Source organism: Carassius gibelio, chromosome A2, assembly GCF_023724105.1.
Source record: "Carassius gibelio isolate Cgi1373 ecotype wild population from Czech Republic chromosome A2, carGib1.2-hapl.c, whole genome shotgun sequence".
NCBI lineage: Eukaryota > Metazoa > Chordata > Actinopteri > Cypriniformes > Cyprinidae > Carassius > Carassius gibelio.
Window position 1 is genome coordinate 7,068,593 of NC_068372.1, and position 23,301 is coordinate 7,091,893.

Genomic DNA, 23,301 nt, shown 5'->3' on the forward strand with positions numbered 1-23,301 from the left:
TTGTAATGATAATGAAGATAAAAAAAAACCACAATTCTCTGCTGAGGTCAGAAATCATACTAAACCTGTTTTTTGAATGTCTTACCCTCAGCTTTGCAAGTTTTGCTTACGGGGTCCATCTCATAACCCAGGTGACATTCACACTTGAAATCCCCTTTCAGATTAATGCAGATTTGACTGCAGGCATCAGGGTTCTCACACTCATCGATATCTGTGGAGTAAACAGATACACGTGGCTGCAGACATGTTCACTCACTCAAGACGGCTGAATATCATGACTACATTGTACAGTACATAGGAAAAGACTGTCTGTTATGACTTGCTATTGTTTAAGGGCAGATTTTGCACATCAAAACCAAACTAAACTAAACATGCCTAATTTAAATTTAGTTCCCTTTCAGTTGGTCACTCTCGACGTCACATCTGTGACCAACAAAATGGTATATCGTTTCGATAGACCAATCTACTTAGAGTGTAAACTAAACGAGCCAATGCACATTGGCATGCAATTATTGCATCCAGCTGCAATGTTAGTATAAGAAGGCAGCAGGTGCAATGCATATCAGCTTTTCGCTTCGGATCCAAGGGAAAACTTTGTTCTGCTCCATCCAGTGTCTGCAAGTGAGTTATGAGTTTAATGCGCTCTTGAAAGCTTCTGGTGTTGGCGGTACGGTGCTTCAGCGGCTGTCGTTCTGTGTCTAGTTGGTTGTGCACTTCAGGCTGCACTACCCCCCTGTTGTGCTACAAGTGGCCAGTTCCCCTCATCACTAGAAGAGCTTCACGGGTGCGCCTTTATAAAGACAACGGAACATTTTTATAAAGATGACGTTTCACCCATGCGTTGCCTGGCACCGGGTGATATTCACAATCGCAACTAAACATGCTGAGTTTGATTTTGTGGATGACTCTTGTTTCCAGTGAGGGAAGATGACCAATAGAGCTGCATACAAGGCTTCACAACCTCCAGGGGGGCGGAGTTCTGTTGCTTCTGCCGTGATCTAAGGCTCGTCCTGGCGGCTGCCAGATGGAAATTACTTCCAGCAGTAGTACGGGCTGTTTGAGTGTCGCAGTGGTGGCAAACCCCTCAGGGAACCAACCCTCATGGGCCCACTGCTCCTCTAGCACCTACGATCCAGTTGGGCAGCCCATGGAATGCGCTGGGCCCTCTTCAAAAACCGCGGTATTCAGCAGGGCCCCTCCTGATGACCAGATGTCGATCACTGCATCGGAGGGAAAGCTCTCTAAGGTTCAGCTACAGTGCCGACCTTCAGGACGATGGCAATACCTGAATCGGATCCAGAGACGACAGCTATGCTTTCCCGGGCCACAGAGAAGGTAGGGCTCGATTGGAAACCTCCACAGCATCCCGAGTCTTCTAGGCTGGACAGTTGGTTTCTCGGGGTGGCCCGCACTGGTTCTCAGTGCCCCGTCCCAGTGATGAAGTGCATGAGGAGCTCACCAGGTCACAAATGGCACCTTTTACTGCCAGAAACCGGCCTGCTGGTTCCTCCTCCCTCACCACCCTCGACGTCGAAGGCGTAATAGGTGATCCCCCCTGTGGAGCGGTCAGTAGCGATGTGACCGTGTCCCAAGGCCGCCTCCTCCTATGGCGTTACAGCAGATGCACCAGGCTAAGGCACTGAAGGACCTGCACAATGGTGGTCACAATCCAGCTATTCTGAAAGCGCTCCGAACCACCACTGACCTTGCGCGACTAACGTCACCATGAGTTCCCTGGGTCGTGCAATGTCCACGACTGCATCACAAGCTGTTTATTTATGGTATAAATTCTTGGAAATAATATTTAACGTTTTGAAGTACATTTATTATTTGTAGCATGCCAGCCAACCAATAATCGCACCAGTGAGCCTATCTTAAATTCTATGATAAAATATGTAGAAAAAAGTGTTTTTACGCTCTTTAATTTGTATTGAGATAATTTGCCAGAAGTGGCATATGAATAAATTATATTTTCCTCTTTAATATTTGCAGCAATAAATAAACATGAAAACTTGAATTCATGTTTAACTTAATACAAACAAATGTCTCATCGATCAATCAAAGTTTAAAAAGTCAATAAATATACGTTTATAATATGAAGAATGACAGGTTGGATGCTTTTTTTTTGGCAGAGAATATGTGGAATTTTCACATTGACTTCACACAATATAAAATAATAAAACATCATAATTTTTTACTATATTCCTAAAATATTATGATGTTAATCTTATTTCTTTATTTTTTTTACGTGGAACTAAATTGCTGCCATAGACTATATTTGAATGCAAACAAACTTTTGGCACACTGGCCAAAACAAACAAATAAACAAACAACAACAAAACAAGTAAAAATTTAAATAATAAAAATAGTTTGATATGGATATTTGAATCATTTGTTAATAAACTAGTGTTTTCTGAGTCAGTGTCACAAAGATGGATTTGACAATCCTGACTTGCCACCTCCTCAACTTTACGTGCCTTTAGAGAGAAATGCCTCTTAACGGATTACATTATGAATGAGTTTTTGTTTTTGATTTGAATTATTTCATTTTAAAGTAGCCTAGTCATTCAAAGCATTTTATAGATATGTTTATCATGTCTATATATTTTTTTTACAAACGTTTCTGTACGTTTTGTTGATATTGCGAGTGCACACAAATAAAAGTAGACACTTTGCAGTTCCAAATGATGTATACTCTTACCTTTATTAGCAAAAATGACAGCATATTTTTTAGTAACCACTATTATTAAGAGAGAGAGAGAGAGAGAGAGAGAGAGAGTGAAAGAGAGAGAGAGAGAGATCACACTGGTGCCTCAAGCGTGCTTCTGCTTCCACTTTCGGCACAAACGATCAGATATGTTCCTAATAGCGCATGTTTATCTAAGTTAATTTATTATATTTTCTATCCATAGATTTTATTTTAGCCAAGCTGTGTTGATTTGAGAAGAAGTCTAAATCGATCAAACATATGCTCATCCCGCTTTTTGCATCTGGCCGCCTAGTCGTTCCTTTTAGAAAAAAACTTGAATTTAACAAACATAAAATGTTCCAAACTTATTTCTAAATTAATTGGTAACACTTTAGAATAAGGTTCCATTAGTTAATGTTAGTTAATGTATTAATTAACATGAACAAACAATGAATAATACATTTATTACTGTATTTATTCATCGTCGTTAATGTTAGTTAATGAAAATACAGTTATTCATTGTTAGTTCATGGTAATTCACAGTGCATTAACTAATGTTAACAAGCACAACTTTTGATTTAAATAATGCATTAGTAAATGTTGAAATTAACATGAACTAAGAATTATAAATGCTGTAGAAGGATTGTTCTTGCTTAGTTCATGTTAACGAAACTAGTTAACTAACATTAACTAATGGAACCTTATTCTAAAGTGTTACCAATTAATTTAATAAAGAAATGAAAAGAAATATGACCACCATTAAAAACCAAAACTATTGAAGAAATATTGTAATGGCTGCAAAAGCAGCTGTGTATGGGCAAGAGAGAAAAAAAAGACACAGGCTCCAGTTGGACTCGGAGCAAGAATTTGGGAAAGCTGTTGGACAAGGTCTGGACCCGTGCAGGGCTCTATTCATACCCCCGTTTCAACAAAAAGTTCCCCACATACCCAGACGCTACGCCACTGGTCCCCACTAGCTCAGCGACATCCACTTCACAACAGTTAAGGAAGCCGATGCTCCTGTCTTGCGAGCGGAGATCGCGGTCCTACTGCACCTAAATGGATGTTCATATGTGCATTTGCTCCTGAGACCACCTTCAGGAGTGTTATCCAATCTCACTGAGTGGGTAGTGCTTCGACAATGGTGAATGGAAGTACTTGTTGCAAGCCCAGGCCTACACCACAAAGTGGTTCAGGCAGCTCGCACAGGGCACTGGAAGGGGCAGCATCCATTCGTGACATCTGTCTCGGTTACATATGGTAACCCTCGTTCCTTGAAGGAGGGAACGGAGACGTCAGGTACCGTCGCTACGGCTGCTGTACCACCAGTGAACGGCCGGGTCACGGGCTCGGCTCCTCAGCGAAAACCCGGTATGCTTTGCACCTGCTGCCTTCTTATATTCAAATTGTGTTCAGCTGGATGCAATAACTGCATGTCAATGTGCATTGGCTCGTTTAGTTTACACTCAAAGTAGATTTCTATCGAAGAGATATCCCAATTAGTCTGTCACAGACGTGACCTCTCTGTTCCCTTCTTCAGGGAACGAGGGTTATCATACGTAACCAAGACAGTATTACTGTGAGATCTTAGTTTAACCTTTAAGTCATTTGTACCTTGTGTTATCCATGTGTTTTGATTCAGCTGTTTAGTACATGATCAGAACACAGTGCCTGCATGCTGAAGGCCTATGTTCTTACACAGTATAAAAATCATTTAAATCAGCTTTACATTACTACTGTCAAAAGCATCTCATCATTGTCCCAGGCCTGACCTCCACACGTCCTCTTGTCCAGGAGCTTATAGCCAGCAGGACACTGGCACTCGTATCCAATGGGACGATCCACACAGGTGTGTGAGCAGCCTCCATTGTTAAGCAAACATTCATTCAAACCTACAAAATAGAGAAGAGATGGTTTAAAATGTAGATTTTGAACGGTACAGTGCCCTCCATAAATCTGGAAATAAGTGATGTTTTTTGACAATAGAAATATCAATTTACTGCACAATTGATGTTGACAAAAGCAGGTTTCCCTCGTATTAAAGCAAAACAGCTTAGCCCTTGTAAAATAAAAAATAAATAAAAGTGCATTTAACTGTATTGAATATGCACTTATGTTTACATTTACATTCAGTCATTTAGCAGACACTTTTATCCCAAGTGACTTTTTTTTAAAACTGATCAAAATAAAATGCCATTTAAACAAGTAATCTTTCATGACTTGAGTGCACTTTTAAAAGTACATATGAAATAATCATGTTTTATTAATGTAATTTTAACTGTAGTGCTTTATTCAATATTACAATTGAAATTAATATATTTTGAAAGAATTACATTGCACATAGAATTACATTACAAATATATTTAATCACACAACATACATGATAATAAATAAAAGCTAAGATAAAAACAATGATATTAAATATATTTTAAATACATTTAAATGTTTACTAAAAATACTTACTAATTACATACAAAAAGTTACTCAAGTCCCACTTAAGAGAGGAAAAAAAAAACTCTTTATATAAATTTAAACTACATTTCACTTCTATTTGCTCCATGTTTAATATTGTTGTCGCTGCCTTGTACTGGAAAACATGAGCCATGAGCTTTTTCCTTCATCTGGCAAAGAAAAATTAAATTCTTCATCTACGTGAGTGAGAGAGGCTGTCTATAATTGAGCAATAACAAACCAACACAATTACCATCTTCAGGCCTCATTTACATTCCCTAGGGTCTGTTTTAAAAACACATGCGAGTGTGTGTGAGATTATAGAGAAAGCTTCGAGACAAAGTTAAAACTTTCAGGCACTGAACCATCTTGTGACTCAGCGTGTTGAAATTAACGTTACATTGTTTGCAGTTGAATCCAAGGAACATATTGTGTCTGTAAGCTTGAGAGAGCAGCAAGACATATTGAGCATTCTGCAGAAAACAATTTAATGAGGCAAAATGGAGATGGCTGTGTGGGCCAGAAACGAGCAACAATGTGCTTTCTCTTTCTTCGGCGCTTTCTCACAAGGTAGCATTTGTGGACCAGGTGTTCTCTCCAGCCCTCTGCATTCATTAGTAGGTGCTGGCATCCTGACAAAATCCATGGAAGCTAACAATTTGGGGCAGAGCCGCGTCGCTCAGAGCCAGCCATATGTCAGAGGATGTAGGATTAAAGGAGAAGACACTGAGGGCATTAAGATGGAGTTATGAGCACTTTCTCTGGAGACGGTGATCTTTACGCCACGTGAGTGAATGTGGCATTTGAGGGAAGAGGATAAGGATGCAGGTTTGGTGAGGAAACGCGCACGCACACACACACACACACACACACACACACACACTTAGGCCTCTAGAACAACCACTGCAGGTCTTTATTCCTATTTGACGCTAATGGATTGTCTGAGAAGATGGCGATCCGTCAGCTCTGCCCCAGATAGTCATGGGATATATGAAAGTAAGAAAGAATAAAAATAAAATCTTGTTTTCTCTGCCATATAAATTACGGTGCACTTTCAGTGGTGCCTTAGCAACTTCCTACGAAACCTATTTGATTTGGCATTTTTAGCATGTTGCTATGTAGTCGCTAAAAATGTGATTTTAGGTGATTTCTTACTGGACTAAGTCAAAAGTCCAACACACACAAATATTAATTCACCTCTCCTCAGTAAGCAGCATGATTTGATTTATCATTCATGTCTGGTTTCAAATCCCTAACACTAAAGGCCCTTTCATACAGGATGCAGCAAGCTGTGAAATTGTTGTGTTCGCCGATTTCTCTCATAGTAGAACTGATTTGTGCAGAAGAGGCGCTGTTGTCAACACAATCTCGGGGCAGACGTTGCCAAAGTTGCAAACAACATCATATTTATGTGCACTAAAAGCTAAATAAATAAAACATATTGGAACTTTTGTATATGTGTTATTCGCTATACGGTAGTTTTCATGTCAGACACAGTTAACTGACACATCTGTGTGAAAGGGCCTTAAGTTTGAGCAATAATAAATGAGATTTAGCAGAAGATCTCTTAATGTTTCAACTGGTTCTTACAGACAGTGGTTTTTAGACTTTGTGAGGAGCACTAAATGTTGCTCCACATGAAGTCAATTTCTGTGTGTCGTTTACAACGTGCATTTGGCAACATGCACAGAAATAACTTCTAATTTCCATCATTTTTGTGGACCATGTTCAGCATTTAATAGAAATGAGAAACAATAATAAAACCACTGTCACTGTTTCCTGCCATCACAAACATGTAACCAATCCCATCAATGTGTGGGGCAGGGCTTTTCATATCTGGTCACAGGTTTATATTTATAATGCATTTTTGAAGCATTGAGCATTGTAGTGAATCACAGACATTTCTGTTGATGTCTTGAATGCCATGGACATTTAAATTCATCTCAGTGCACATTCATGAATGCTCTCATTTATAACAAAGTGTTGCCACAATGTAAACAAGAAATTCATTGAGCAGTTTAGAGCTTCATTGATTATAAAGGAGCTTTGTGAGATTATAGTGATTACATCTGAATAAATTCACTCATGGATTAACTCACGAAATTGCAATGAATGACAGTGATAACCATGTATGTAATATTGCCACTTTCCATTGTATATCATTTATAGATTGAAAGTGGAACAGGTCTGAGCTAATGTGATTGAGTGGAGGCGGGGACTCATTTTATTTAATTACTAACATATTTTTAATGAGTTGCATTCAAGTCATTTTAAAACAGGAATACAAATTTTTTTTTTAAGGGAAAAATACTCAGATATGGATTTGGATTATTAAATATGAATTTTAAAGGATAAGATTAGTGGCTGTGTGTGTGTTTTTTTTAAGTTACCCATTCCACTTTTCGCACATGCACTTTATACTTTTTTAATTTCAGAATATTCTCAGAAGAGAACTTAAAATGTCTTAGATGTGCAATCAAAAGTCAAAGATTTCAATGTAAACTCTAGATTTCTAAACAAATTATTTAAAGACCAAATAATCTGAACTAAACTATCCACATTCCGTTTGCATCTCTCTACTCTTCCAGTATGTCAACAAATAGTTTTCTTACTGCACTCTTTCTTGGGTTCATCTGAGCGATCCTTGCAGTCCTTCACGTTGTCACACACCTTGCTCCCGTCTATGCATTCCCCATTCCTGCAGAGGAACTTCAGAGGTCCTTCACACTTTGTGGCTAAAGCATGAGAGGGAAAAAAAGATGATGATGCTTACAGAGCAGATGGCAGCTGATTTAAGTTTTTTTTGTTTTATTTTTAAGTTTAGCTTTGTTTCCTCCCACATTAGCACAAATATTCAGAGGTCTTTTGTGCACAGATACAGACTGGTGTTTTAGCAGACGTGGACCGTTTAGGTAAAGCCTCTGTACGTCTTCCATATAAAAGCCACTTTCAAAAGGATTGGCCAATTTATTTCGACACATGAAAGTTTATTACTGGTTAGAAACAATAGGACATGCTTCTGCTATGGACAGACAGGTCTGCACTCATTAAACTTTGAAGGGTGTCGTATTAAAGGCCGGAACCAATCTCATTTCACCCTGCTGAATAAGCACCACAAAAGATGAGTGCAAAGAAGTTCCCACACATGCACACACACGCCAGGACGTACCATTGACACAGCCAGCCTCGTCGCTTTTGTCGAAGCAGTCATGTATTTTGTTGCACTGTTTGATGCCATGAATGCAGGATCCGTCTCCACACTGGAACTCATCAGGCCGGCATGTGAGCAGAGCTGCAGATGAGCCAAACATCAGACACAGACATCAGCCAAACACTGACACACAGACCCCAAACAGACCTTCATGATATTTTATCTGTAGGGAACATGCATCGGAGCTTCATAATTGGTAAACACCCTTAGGAATACTTATCTTGTCTTTATTGTTGTTGCGTGTAATTCATTAAAAAAGGTAAAAAAAAATTACCCATTTTATATCCACATTGTTATTTTCCGAATAAATGACAATAGTTTTTTTTTTTTTTTTTTGCAGGTTTCTATAATATGTGTGTATTCTCTTTATTATGAAAGATGGTCTGCTTCTGAAAGAATTGAATATTTAAACAAAATTAGACAAATGAATACCTTGGCACTTAATGCATTGTGTTTCCCTCTGTAGCGACAGTTACATTTTTTTTTTTTTTTGCATTTTTTTTTTTACAGCTGTAATAGTTTTGTAATAGCATATGAGTCCCTTAGTTGTCCTCTGTGTGAAAAGATAGATAACCAAGACATTTGAGGGACCTGGAGGATTTTCCTAAAGAACAGCAGACAGTTTAACTCTTCAGGACAATCAGGGAACTCACAACATCACAAAACACACACACACACGCATGCACACACACGCACAGTAAATGAGCATTCCGTGCTTGCTGTAACCTGATCTCAAAGTTTGCGTGGTACTTGTAAAGTCACACAAATGTGATCTAACACTAAAATGTTCCTCTTTATTGGGTGTTTCTGGAAAGCTGCTTTTGAATAACTGCAGCTTAATTACACAAACACATCTGAGAACATGAACAATATTGGCCATTATGAAGTTCAAAGAAAAACCTCCTGAAATGCTGCATAAGAACGAGGGATTAATGTGATTATGGAGCAGTCTGTGGTGGATGTACTGTATACTCCCTCTATTTCAAGGGCTTTAAGATGCTCAAGGACATACACCTGACGGTTGCCTAGTAACGCACGTGCCACTCTGCTCACCCGTTTTCCCTCTGGTCTGGGCAAAGTGACATCATAATTGACCTGGATGTTACCTGATGGTGGGAATGAGGAAAGAGGCAGCAGGTTTAAAACAAAACCCAGTGAGCTTATCTTGCCAACAGAAGTTAAGTACAAGAATGCATCATAATTAAAATCAGGCCCTCTCCTGAGCACTTGTCTTTCTCCCATGACTCTCAAGATCTTAAGGTCGCTTTATACTCCTGGGATCTTGTTGTTTACCAAAGCCGCTCTTCTTAGTCTGCTATGCTGGATAACAAACACCTTGTGGCAGCTCCATTTTGTCAGAAGCGTCTGGGGAATGAGTATGACAGCAGTGATGTGAGATCTGAATTTTCCCAGCTTCCAGAAAAGGGTGTGTCCTAGAGATTTTAAGAGGATGTGACAGCATTTTGACAAAACTGATTTCTGGTGCGCATCAAAGTCATTGCTGATGTAGTTGAAATGAAATTGCAAAATCGAAACAAACCACCTTGTGCAATATTGTAACTAGGGTTGGGCGGTAAGAGGTATACCATGCAATAGAAGTGGAAACGTGTGACCGTGTGTGGTCAATATATATCTGCAATTTTAAAATGGCTACAGAATAATAATAATAATAATAATAAAAAACGTTACCGCCACTGAATAAAAAAGAAAAGGTAATTGCGACTTTTTATCTCGCAATTCTGACTTTATTTCTTGCAATTGCAAGTTTTTTATATCCCACAATTCTGACTTTATATCACTTAATTTCTGAGAATTGTAATTCCAATTCTGAGGAAAAAAAGTCATAATTACGAGTATGTATCATATAATTCTGAGAATAAAGTCATAATGGCCAGATAAGGCTCCAAATGAATCACTACTGCAGAGACTCAAGCTCCAAATGAATCACTACTGTGGAGACTCTGGCCCCAAAAATATTGCTACTGTGGAGACTCGTGCTCCAAATGAATCACTACTGCACAGACTCGGGCTCCAAAAGAATCACTACTGCGCAGACTTGGGCTCCAAATGAATCGCTTCATCGGAGAATCTGGCTCCAAATGAATCACTACTGTGGAGACTCTGGCTCCAAAAGAATCACTACTGCGCTGACTCGGACTCCAAAAAATCACTACTGCACAGACTCTGTGATAATTTTATATGATGAACAGATTTAATTAAGGCTTTTATTCACATATAAACATTGATAAATGGACATGCATAGAGCACATCAAATAGGGTACTGCTTGATTCATATGTTTTATGTTTACTATGTCTGTATGAACTTTCTGAAGCAATGATGTTTTGAGTGCATGGAATTTTACTGAAGGAACAAAAATCTGTCAAAAAATATCCTTATTTGTTTTTCGAAGATGAAAGAAAGTCTTATGGGTTTAGAACAATGAGAGCAATGACATAATTTCCTATCCCTACAATATCAATAATTAAAATTTCTTTACACAAACTGTCATATCAGGCAGTGAAGGATACATGCTTCCACTGTAGCTTAATTCTAAGTCTTTTTTTTTCATTATGATGCGGCACAGAGATAAATGGTGTTTTCTCTACATTAATGAGCATCAGCGCTCCGCCGTTGAACAGCCCATTTAACCCCAGGATGGTCCAGGAGGGCTTTCTATATAATAAGTGCACTGCAAGATCAGAAAAAACCCTGTACTCTACATGAGTACACAAACACTTATCAAAACATACTGCAAAAGTGCATGAAAAACCTATAATTGTTCTATGACGTAACACAACAATGGTGTGTGTGCTGCCATCACTGTCAAACTAAATTAAAGAGTGTCTCCACACCAAATGCCTTGAGTCACGTGGCAATAATGGCTTCAATAATATGAATTGTCTTTGTGTGGGTGGAATAGATAATGAATGGCAGGCAGTCAGAAAAAAAGTATCTGCTGTGAACCGTCGCCTTCCATCTCTGGCAAAACCTGACAGTAACTAAGGGAATTGAATTCCCATCGGAGCATACGAGAGCGAATATGAGAGCGGTGTGCCCTTCAGAAACATTGTTGAGGTCGTATGGTCCTCACAATGAGAACTCCTGCTGAGAATCCTGCAAAGATATTTCCACAAATGAGGTGGAGATGCTGAGCACCTTCATGCACAATCCCTGGGAGTGTTTGCTTTGTGCGCATCAATGCAGCAGCCAACAAGAGAAAGAAAGATGAACCATGCAATCTACAAAGAGACAAACGGAGGGCTGATGCAACACACACAAGAAAATACACACAAGCATGTTACAAAACCAATCCACATTCTTACACATCCTCTTAAATGCTATTGTTATGAAATAACATTCTCTATATAATCGTGAATTTTGATGAATAAAAATCTTGAATCTTGAATCTTGAAATAGAACGTCCTACACACAGTCAGTCCGTCGGGCCAGAGGTTCAAATTTTTCAATTTAGTTTTTGACCCATGTCACCTTGTATTCTAATAAAGAAGACTGTTACGACACCACCATTTTAGATAACAGTGAAATAAAACAAGTGCTTTAAAGTGGAAGTTGGGTGAATTTTTCACTTTTTCGCACTAGGTTTCTGGCGTGTCTGCCAGCTCAAAAAAGCTGAATAGAAAACACACAAGCAATTCGATATGCATTGTTTGATTCTGAAACTATCATCCGGCGCGATGTTTCAATATGCGGATAGCTAGCTTTTTGAATGAGACCTCCAAGCCACATACAGAGTTAAAGGCAGCAGTTCACGTCTTTGAATATTGTGTTGGACAATGGAGTTTCAGGCCTGCTGTTACTTGCCCGTTTGGGCCCCTGAAATTTTTATTTCATTTCATTTTCTCAGTGGTCTTGATTTTCTTCACATCTTGTGAACATAGAGCTAGGGGTGCTCCGATCACGATCGGCCGATCGTTATGCGCATCTCGTCAGTAAAGCCGGTTCTCTAATCAGCGGTTAATTCCATCAGGTGCGTGATTTCACATACAGCAGCTGTTACTACACAGAGCCGTTGTTAACTGAGAAGATGCACCAAAAAACGCTGACAATGAAGTGGATTTGCGCATCTTCTCTATTAACAACGGCTCTGTGTAGTAACAGCTGCTCTAATGTGAAATCACGCACCTGATGGAATTAACCGCTGATTAGAGAACCGACTTTACTGACGAAATGTGCATTAACGATCGGCCGATCATGATCGGAGCACCCCTACATAGAGCATGGCGCTAGCAATGTCAAGGTCATGTGTTGGATTCCCAGGGAAAGCTTGAACTCATAAAATGTGTTCCTTAAATCATTTCTAGCTTTATAATTTATAGTTATTGCAAAAAAAAAAAAAAAAAAAAAAACTATATTTTCCAAATACTTTTTTGGTATCCAATTTTCACTATAAGTAATTTCTTATTACCATGTTAATAGTGAGAACTGGTCCTTAAAATAAAGTGTTACTATTTTTAATATAAAGTAGTTATTATCAAATTGGGGTCAAAGTTGTACAGTGAGATCCAAGGACTCAAGTAATGGGAAGTATATATGAAGTAAGTGCACACTCACGGCAGTCCGCCTCATCTGACTTGTCTTTGCAGTCAGGGTCCCTGTCGCACCTCCAGGCCAGTTTCACACACTCTCCACTGCCGCAATGAAATTCTCCGGCACTGCACTGCAGTCTCCGGGTAGGGGGCGGGGCCGGACGTCCAGACCTGCCCCCACATCGCCCCGCCCATTCATCTGAGCCATCAGCGCAGTCAGGGTCGCCGTCACAGGTCCAGGGCTGTGGCACACACTCGGAGCTGTTACAGCGAAACTCGTGCGGCCCACAGGTTGGTGGAGAGCACTTCTCCTCATCGCTGCCATCTCCACAGTCATCATCGCCGTCACACACGTAGACCGGTGCTAAACATTTACGGTTACGACACTGGAACTCCCCCGCTGAGCAGGACCTGGCATCTGAGGATAAAAAACACAGACCTGATCAAGAAATGGCCAATTAGAGATGAGATTGTCTGAATGATGTGTAACAATAAGCCAAACTTCCTGCATAGTGGTAGCTCTTTCAGAGTGTGCAAATAATATATATTTTATCAAGATTTTAACAGAAAGGTGATTTTGAATTCAACATCCATATCATTTAAAATGTTTTGAAAGTGAAATGTTATAGATTATTAATAATATATTGCACAATATAGGAATGGTTACAAAAAAAACAACAAAAACAAACTTATACATGTATTAATTAGGTACTAGTCTTTTTTTAAACTAATGAATAACAGGTGACCAAAATATTTAATTCGATAGGCCAAAAACAAACTCGTTTTAAGTGCTGTGGGCCAAAAGTGTGTTAATATTTAAAAATGACATTATTTTTAATTCAATTAATGTCCTTTTAATAATACTACTAATAATACACAAGCTTCAATCATTTTTGTTTTTCCTTTGTGTGTGTGTTTGAGATATGGCATGGTGGGCATATCATAGGTCATCAAGGGCCAGCCATGGGCCCTAGTTGGGTATCTCTGCATTACATTTACCAAAACGACTATAAAGGCATTTATTATGTTACAATGGTTACAGATTTTTATTTAAAATAAATGCTATTCTTTTGAACTTTCTGAAAAAAGTTTAATTTTCCAAAAAAAAAAAAGATAAGGCAGAGCAACTGTTTTCTTCATTAAAAATAATAAGAAATGTTTTTTGAGCAGCAAATCATATTGGAATTATTTCTGAACAATCATGTGACACTGAAGATTGAAGTAATGATGCTGAAAATTCAGCTTTATCATTTGAAATTAATTACATTTTAAAAATATATAAAAATTATAAAAAAAAAACAAACAAAAAAAACATGTTAGCTGTATTTTTGGGACCTTGGACTTTAGGATTAAAAAAAATTAATCAGTATTATATGTGAACCTGGACCAAAAAAACTGTATAAAAAGTCGCTGGGGTATATTTTTAGCAATAGCCAAAATAATAATAAAATAAAAAAAATAAAAAACATTGTATGTGTCAAAATTATTGATTTTTTTTTAATGCCAAAAATCATTAGGGAATTAAGTAAAGATCATGTTCCATTAAGATATTTTGTAAATTTCCTACTATAAATATATCAAAACCTAAGTTTTCCTGAGTAATATGCATTGCTAAGAATTCATTTGGACAAATTTAAAGGTGATTTTCTCAGTATTTAGAAAATTTTAGCACCCTCATTTTCCAGATATTCAAATAGTTGTATCTTAGCCAAATATTGTCCTATCCTAACAAAACATACAAATGAAAGCTTGGTTATTCAGAAAAATCTCTTATTTAGTAAATCTCATTGAGAAATTGACCCTTAAGACTGGTTTTGTGGTCCATGGTCACATATTTGGTAGTATAATATATAAATTCTAAACTATAAACATGAAAGATTACGAGTGAACTAAAATATTGAGTTAGTGAAGCTAACTTATGTTAGAGGAATGTGTATTTTATATTTTATTTGGTGAAATGATTTACTCCATTTGTACTGTAAGATGTTACTATCATCTCTGCCACATTTTTGGTTTCTAACAGGTTTAAAGAGGTTTTCATAAGCAGGCATTTCTCCTGTGTTTGTGGTGCAGACAGATAGCAGCTGAAGTGAGAGAGGGCGGCGAAGTAAAGCACAGGGGCTCAGAAAAAGTTAGCCGCTTGGTGTAAGAGGGGTAACAGAAACAGAGAGCAATCCTGTGAAACCCTGAATATCGAGCACGTCTCATTAAATGTTGGGTTGCTGATTTCAAGCTAGCTTTGAAAGCATAAGGTCCCACGCTCCCTGCAGTTAGAAGTTAAAAAGCTTCACTATATCAGTGAAAAACCACCTAATCACCAACTAAACCACCTACTCTGCCTTTTAAGGGTTCATATAATGCCATTTTTTTCTTTCCCTTTGGACTGTTATAAGCTCTTGGTGAATAATGAAGATCTGTAAAATTGCAAAGACCAAAGTCTCAAATCCAAAGAGATATTCAAGAGTCAACCACGCCTAGCTAAAATAATCATTCTAACACCCCTCCACATGTCTACTTCACAAAGTGGGAAGATTTACATAACACCGCCCAAATGTTCACACAAAGAAAGATGGCGTAACTTTTATTCTCTCTGTCGCCGCCGCCGCCGCAGTCATGTCGTGGAGACGCTGTGTTTCGTTGTGAAAGTGAAACTACTTTATTTGGCCTTCCACAAGACGACTCAACTAGAAATCAGTGGTTAGGTTGTATTTAAAAAACTTCCAGAACAGTTCGACCCAAATATTCAGATGTGTGCATCGCATTTTACGAAGGACGAGGACTGTTTACTGGGAGAGTAGGCTACAATACGATGTTTGTTTCTATAAAGTGGGGCAATTCCAACTAACGCAAGATTTGATTAGTGTTGAGTAGCACTTGTTGTTTGTCGCTTCTCTAATTACAAATGCAGACATGGTTTTATGTTTAAGCAGCAAGATACGCAGCGCAATGTGTAAGGAACATATGTTTTTTTTTAACCTTAAATCACTTAAACATATTGCATTACACCAAATATTCAATATAATGTTATTTTTAGCAACGTCATATGACCCCTTAAATGAGAAGCTATTAATCAGATACAATATAGTTTATTTGAAAAACATTACGTTTTTTATATTCTTACTGGATCAAATTTGACCCAGGAATGTAAAAGGTTTTGGCAGTTTTTGAATGTATTAAAATGGGTATCTTTTTGTGTTATCCTTTCAGTAACACAGCAAACACACAACCAAACTGACAGCAGTGTAAAGGACAGTTCATAAAGCCTCTGATCATAGGGATGTGGATGTTTGCACCAATTTAAATTAATAGAAATTTTATATGGATTTCATTTGTATTTTTGGATTTCTGAAATGTATGCATTTTATCCCACAGTATAATCCTCTATTTGACACATGTACAAGAAGCTTGTGAATGATGTGCGCAGCTCCGGTAAAAAGGCCTCTGGTTTGAGATTAGCCTAGATTAAGTGCAGATTAATGTGTGGGAACAGGCAATTATCAGCATTGTGCCAGAACTCCCTCCATTTAGATGATTCATTTATTCCAGTCAGGAAGCAAAATCCCTACAGCACTTCAACATACAGTAGAAAAAATTGACATATATTTCTCATGGCCTGACCTTGTTTCAGATAAGAATTTGCCTCATATGCCAGAACAAACAACATTTAACCCTTGCTTACATGAACTGATGTTACAGTGTCAAATGGGGAGTGAGGTGGGTGGTCTGGCTCAAGTGTTTTGGACCATGGCAGTAGGGCTGGGGTATAACGATGAGGCACTGAAGGACTTGTTTAATTACTGCCTGGATGACCCTTTGCCTCAATGGGAGATGAAGGGGCTGGAGATCCTGGACCTTTGGGGCTTCACCAATTACCTACACCATCGTAGTCAATGGGATACACCAGCCACAGCCGTCTCTCCAGACACGATTGCCAACTCTACGCTTGTGTTTCTAGACAAGATGGCCGTCCGCCCAGCTTCACTGCCCAAGATGGCCGCCAGCCCAGCGACTTTCCAGAGTCGAGTCAGGTCTCCATTGACCGTCCAGAGTCAGGTCAAGTCACCATTAACACCCAAGAGTCAAGTAAAACCACAGTTAAACCTCACAAGTCAAGTCAAGTCACCATTGATCTCCGTGAACAGGGTCAAGTCACAGTTGGTCTTTATGAGCCCAGTCAAATCACTACCGTTCTTCCACCGTTCTGTAGATCTTCCAGAGCTTCGTCATACTACAACAGATTATCCAGAGCCTGGTCACGTCTCCGCTGAACTTCCAGAGCCTTGTCACATCCTGTCTGTTGCACCCAGCAATGTTCTCGCAGCCTGTTGTATTGCTGTCAAGGAGACTGTTACGGCTGTGGAACCTCCAGAGGTGGCGGCAACTAATGCAGAACCTTCAGAGGCCATCTACCCTCTCTTCACGGCCATGGAGGCCACCATTAACCTGTTCATGGTCTCTTTTTCAGTCCTACCTGACCAGACATGCTCTGCTGTGCCATCTGCTCAGCTGTGGTGGTCCTCTGCTCCACCCTGGTGGGCTTCTGTCTCGTCTGCTCGGTTGGTGTTGGTCTTTGGCTCCGCCCTGGTGGGCTTCTGTCCCATTTGCTCGACTGTGGTGGTCCTCTGCTCCAACCTGGTGGGCTTCTGTCTCGTCTGCTCGGTTCGTGTTGGTCTTTGGCTCCGCCCTGGTGGGCTCCAACATCACCTGCTCCGCCCTGGTGGGCTTCTGTCCCATTTGCTCGACTGTGGTGGTCCTCTGCTCCAACCTGGTGGGCTTCTGTCTCGTCTGCTCGGTTCGTGTTGGTCTTTGGCTCCGCCCTGGTGGGCTCCAACATCACCTGCTCCGCCCTGGTGGGCTTCTGTCCCATTTGCTCAACTGTGGTGGTCCTCTGCTCCGCCCTGGTGGGCTTCTGTCTCATCTGCTCGGCTGGAGTGGTCCTCTGCGCTGCCATGGTGGGCTTCTGTCTCGTCTACATGGCTTTGGTGGTCCTCTGCTCCGCCCTGGTTTCCTGCTCTGTCGGCACTGCCTTGGCCCCCTGACCTGTCTGATCCACCCTTGCGATCTGCTAAGCCATCACTTCCTGTCCCGGTTCCCCTCTATGGACCTGGCCCTCCGTCCCTCACCCTGATCCTCCACCATTCCAACTCCCTCCTGTCTCTTTGTTTTGTTTTTGTTGTCTTTTCACTTCCTGTCCCTGTTCCCCTTCATGGACTTGGCCCTCCGTCCCACCCCCTGATCCTCCACCATTCCACCTCCCTCCTGGTCTCTTTGGTTTGTTTTTTGTGTTTTCAGAGGAGCATCTGAAAGCTGCTGCTTAGAGGGAGGATAATGTCACAGTGTCTGGTCTGTGTATCCCTGGGGGTCCACTAGAGGTCTCACTTCCCGATATCGCCACCCCACTTCTGTATGGCATTTCACACAAGCCTTTATCTGGACTAATCACTTCATTGCACACAGCTGTTCCCACTCACATTGTTTGCACCTGTCTATATAAACCCTGTTTGTTTCTGTCATTTTCATGGAGTCCTTGTGTAATGTCACCCTGCTTTTTCGTGTTCCCTGGTTTATGTTTGTGTTTCTTGTTTTGGACTGATTACCTGGATTTTGACCTTTGTCTGGCTGGATTTATGATTCTGGATTTACCCAAATAAACACTTTTGGATCACCTGTTTGTATTGCGTTGCGTATTGTGACATACAGTTAATTTGCAATCTGTCATTAATGTCAAAGTTAAACAATATAAAACTGATTTTATATTTGATGATAGGAAACATGCAGGCCAGTAATTATGTCCATAGTGAACTGACTGGCTGATGTATACAGCACTTTCCATTGCAGAATGACGTCAGATCAATATTTCAGTTGCTTGTGGAAGACTGCTGTCATAATTTAAATTGTATGTTACATTTTCATCTTAATTACTCTAGTTTTCAATGTCACGTGATCTTTTGAAACATGATCTTTGGGAAATCAACAAATCAATGTTTTGTATTTGGTGCTCATAAAGTATTTATTATTATCAATACTGAAAACAGTTGTGCTGCTTAATATTTTTGTGAAATAACACCATACAGTTATTATTCAAGATATATATATTTTTTTGATGAATAGGAAGTTTACACAGAACAATGGAACAGCATTTATTTAAACGTAAGTTTTTTTTTTGTTTTTTTTTGTTAATTATTATAATTAAATGAATGCATCTTTACTGGATTAAAAATTATAAATAAATAAATAAATAAATGCTACCTGGAAAATATAAACTTCCTATTGGAATTATTATTATTTTATTTATTTATTTTGTCTAAAAACAATATTAACAAAATAAATTATGATAAATGTTCCGGACAAACCCCCAAAATGTTTTGTTACATTATATTTATTATATTTTATTATATCATTTTATTTTTTATTATTATTTTTTATTACTACTACTGCTTCTGTGTGTGAAATCTTATGGAACAATGAAACATTTTCTGAGCTGAAATTACTTTGAAGTAAGTAATCAATCAGTTTAAATGAGGCACTAAAAATGGGTAATATTCTAGTTATTTAAGGTGAAAAGGCAAGAAAAACTTGATGAATTAGCTTGGCAGAGATTTGGAATCTGAGTGAAAGATTGGTCTGCACTGATTTTTTTATAGCTTTGAGCTGCAACCCAGTCAGCCGTGCTTCTAGGAAACTCAGTAGTGGTTAATGTTGGAGTGAAGCCAGTTTGACCTAGCCTGACTACGTCAGACTTCCTACTTCCGCTCAATTTCATTTCGCTTCTGTACTCAGTCTGATACAGCGGCAGAGCTTTCTGTTTGCCACCGGTCTGGAAATAGCCGGTCCAATCAACGAGCAGAGGGCGGGCTGAGAGCCGTAACGTAGATGCTAAGCACCAAGTTTTAAATTGTAGGTTAGAGAAATCGAAAACCGAAACGACCGCGGAAATGGGAAACGAGACACGGGATGCTCTGTTATGGAGAACATTCAACTCTTTTTCAAACTGAAGCCAGAACAAGAAGAGTGTTTAACAACATGTTTACAGTGGAAGTTCAATCTTAGATTTGAGTTTGATGCATGATGTCTGTGCTTCGATGCGGCTGTACTGGCGCATAACATAACTAAACGTATCTGATTGGCTTACGGGTAACCAATGATTTTAAACTTCAGACAAGCGCCCCCTAGCGAGAGAGAAAACACTTCTCTATTATGCCATTCCAGACTCAAGCAAAGTGAAGTAGCAGAAGTAGCCTGGTATTACCAGGCTAAGTTTGACCCAGTACCCAGCTTCTGATTAGTAGTGGTGAAGCTGTGGGCCATGGCCAGCCTGGGGGAGAGAGGTATGGTGGCATGCCTTATACTGTATGCTGTCAAATTAGAGCATGACTTTATTAGTAGACTTTAGAGTAGCAAGCTAGCATACTGCTACACTTGTTCCATTACATAATACTGTATGTATACTTTTTGCAATGAAACCTTGCATGTAATAATTGGATGAGATACTACATTTACCAAAATCTTCAGTATACAATAACCATGTTGTTTAAAATACTGTATTCCACAATGCATTGCACTTGACCTTGGATTTCCTGTCTGATGAATGAGTAGCATTTATTACTGTTTGGAATGACTATTGTTGCATGCTATTTTCAATAATACACTACAGTTTGTTCAAATATTTTAAAATAATTTACTATTTATTAATTATTAGTTATTAATACTTGCTGATTTTTATTTAGTAAGGATGTATAAAATTTATTACAAGTGACAGTAAAGACATTTATAATGTCAAACAAAAATGCAGTATGAAAACTTTCTATTTACCAAATTATCCTGAAAAAGAATATCACAGTCTTCTCAAAAATATCAAGCAGCACATATTAATAATAATAATACTACTACTAATAATAATATAATTATTAGCATTTGCTAAACATATGCTAAACATATAATAATAAATGTTTCACTATGAATTACCATTGTGTACGAAATGTGGTATATAAATAAACTTGCCTTGCCTTGGCTATATTAGAATAATATCTGAAGGCTCATGTGACACTGAAAATTCAGGTTTGCCATCATGGGGAATAAATTAAAATATGTATATTTTAGATTAAAATATAATTGCATGACTGTACTTTTCAAAATAAACTCAAATAATTCTCCTTTGAAAATGTCTAAACCCAAACATTTTGAACTTTAGTGTATAATAAGCAGTATTTAGTTTACACTATGCAGAATGCAATGAGAAGTGCAAGAGTATTCTAATATATCCATTGTGTTTTTGAACAGTTAATAGATCAGGTACAGAAGCTGAACACTGATGTTTGTCAGTAAACAGTAATTAGCATAGCACATAGCCAGATTTGAAATGCTGAGCGGCATGTTGCATGTGATTTTAAATGATGAGCAATTTGAGCTTCTAGAAGGGCTGATAATCAAACCTGCTCAGGAGAATCATGCATAATTCAATACAGGGAAGACTCAATTAACCACATGCCAAAGAGAGATTGACTTCAATAAGTTACCCACTGCTTGCCAACACTGGTGATTAGGAGGGATCTGAGGAAAGAAACACTGTTCCAGCATATTGTGTTTTTGATCAATGACTTGACTTTTATTCATCTTCAAGTTCTTGCAAGCATGTATGAGTTTCCCACCATATATATATATATATGTATATATATATATATATAGAGAGAGAGAGAGAGAGAGAGAGAGAGAGAAATGTTGATCAACAAACAATAGCTAGTAGACTTTGAAAAAACTATGGAAACTATGGAAGTCAATGGCTAGCAGCTAGTCTTATCTTAATCATCTCTTATCTGTATCATCTAAATATCTTCTTTGGGTGAACTATCCATTTAATATTCTACAGTGGACAAAAAGATAAAAATTCTGAAGACAATTGTAAAAACAAAATAAATCTACAAATAAAACAACAAATTTTAAACATAATGGAAAATGTAAAAGCAAAATAAGTCAGAAAACACAACAAAAAATTACAAAAAAAAATTTTGGTTGATCAAAATGTTATTTTGGCATACACATTGTCCCACGTTCAAATCCACTTTATAGGTGTCCTCTAAAAACCAGAAAAGCTCAATGTTTTATAGCAATATTTTAACATATTTTCTGATAGTTTCTGTGAAATAGTATAAAAACACAGATCCTCCATAGTGAACATATACTGTACATTCAAAAATTAGAAACAATCAAAAGCTTGTCTGACCAAATGGTAAACATTAACACCTGTGGATTATTAAAGTATGCAATTTCGTTTCAGCCTTTATGTGAAAGCATTGTGAAGGCAGTACTGAGTAACATATGCGTTCACTGAGATGAGACATATCCTGTCTGATCATCATGGCAGTGAATTCAAGTTATGAGGCCTTCAGTGGGGGATAATTAGAGGTGTATTACACTCACAGACCTGGCAGAGCAAGGCAGGAAATCAATTATCATCAGGGCCCGGGTGAAATATCATTTCGAGCCAGGGCTCCGGTTGTCCTGGCTCAATACTGTGACATTGGCACAGATGTACTGATCAAGAGTCTGAGCAGTAGAGATTGTCTGGACTCTCGGTTTATAGCTTGATGAAAATAGTATCATGATTACCTCTATAGAAGGAAAGAATGGCTCAGTGATGCCAAGACTTGTGCCGTTGATGAGGATGGCTGAATAAAATTCTAATTGATAAAAATCATTTGGAAAACATACAACCATACCCAACCATCCAAAATGACTGCTTGGAGAAGAAGCACTATGATTAATTAGGCTTAGTGTTTCACCAAGCCTTTAAACAACCGCGAATTTTCATCCACCCCAAAGTGAAAAATGCTTGAGGAGTATTTCATTTACTCTTAATAGGGCAATTAACATTGTGATTTATATCTTGCGAGTTTGCATGAGATTTTAATGTCTCAGATGGTATAACAAAGGATCTGGAACATTAGTTTGGGTTTTAATTCGTTTTTTAAACAAATATATATGAAATAAAATCTGTGGCACCTTTTCAAGTTAATTATAAAAGCAAACTTTTATTTAAATGGCCTTTCTTTAAAAACACATTGATGCGTTTTTAACTAATTTGAGTGTGTCAGCAGAAGTGACCTGCAGGTTAATTACAATTAACAGATCTAGACTAGCAATAAGGAAACCCTTGTCCTTTAAAAAGACCAGATCATAATCAGAAATGAACTAGTCAAATTAATTAAAACAAAGGCAGATAGGAAAAATATAATTATGTAAACTTAAGATAACCCAAGAAAATATAATAAACTACTGTTATGTAATTTCTGGAAGTCCATTTAAATAAAGGCTTGACTGTAATGTGTTATTAAAATAACTCATGATATTTTTTTCACATTTTATAGATAAGGTTGTCGTTAACAAACAAAAATCTATATATTTG

General features: G+C 38.4%; 1 protein-coding gene across 2 annotated transcripts in view; it reads right to left on the reverse strand.

Moving 5' to 3' along the window:
* LOC128025481 (low-density lipoprotein receptor-related protein 8-like) overlaps window positions 1-23,301 on the reverse strand; it is an 81,534-nt gene that overhangs the window by 17,183 nt on the left and 41,050 nt on the right. For both annotated transcript variants that reach the window (XM_052611895.1, XM_052611884.1), the window contains exons 5-9: window positions 12,925-13,317; window positions 8,310-8,432; window positions 7,753-7,875; window positions 4,462-4,581; window positions 86-211 (exon numbers count right to left, since the gene is read on the reverse strand). In XM_052611895.1, the coding sequence (XP_052467855.1) occupies window positions 86-211; window positions 4,462-4,581; window positions 7,753-7,875; window positions 8,310-8,432; window positions 12,925-13,317 (885 nt within the window). The remainder of the gene's footprint in view (window positions 1-85; window positions 212-4,461; window positions 4,582-7,752; window positions 7,876-8,309; window positions 8,433-12,924; window positions 13,318-23,301) is intronic.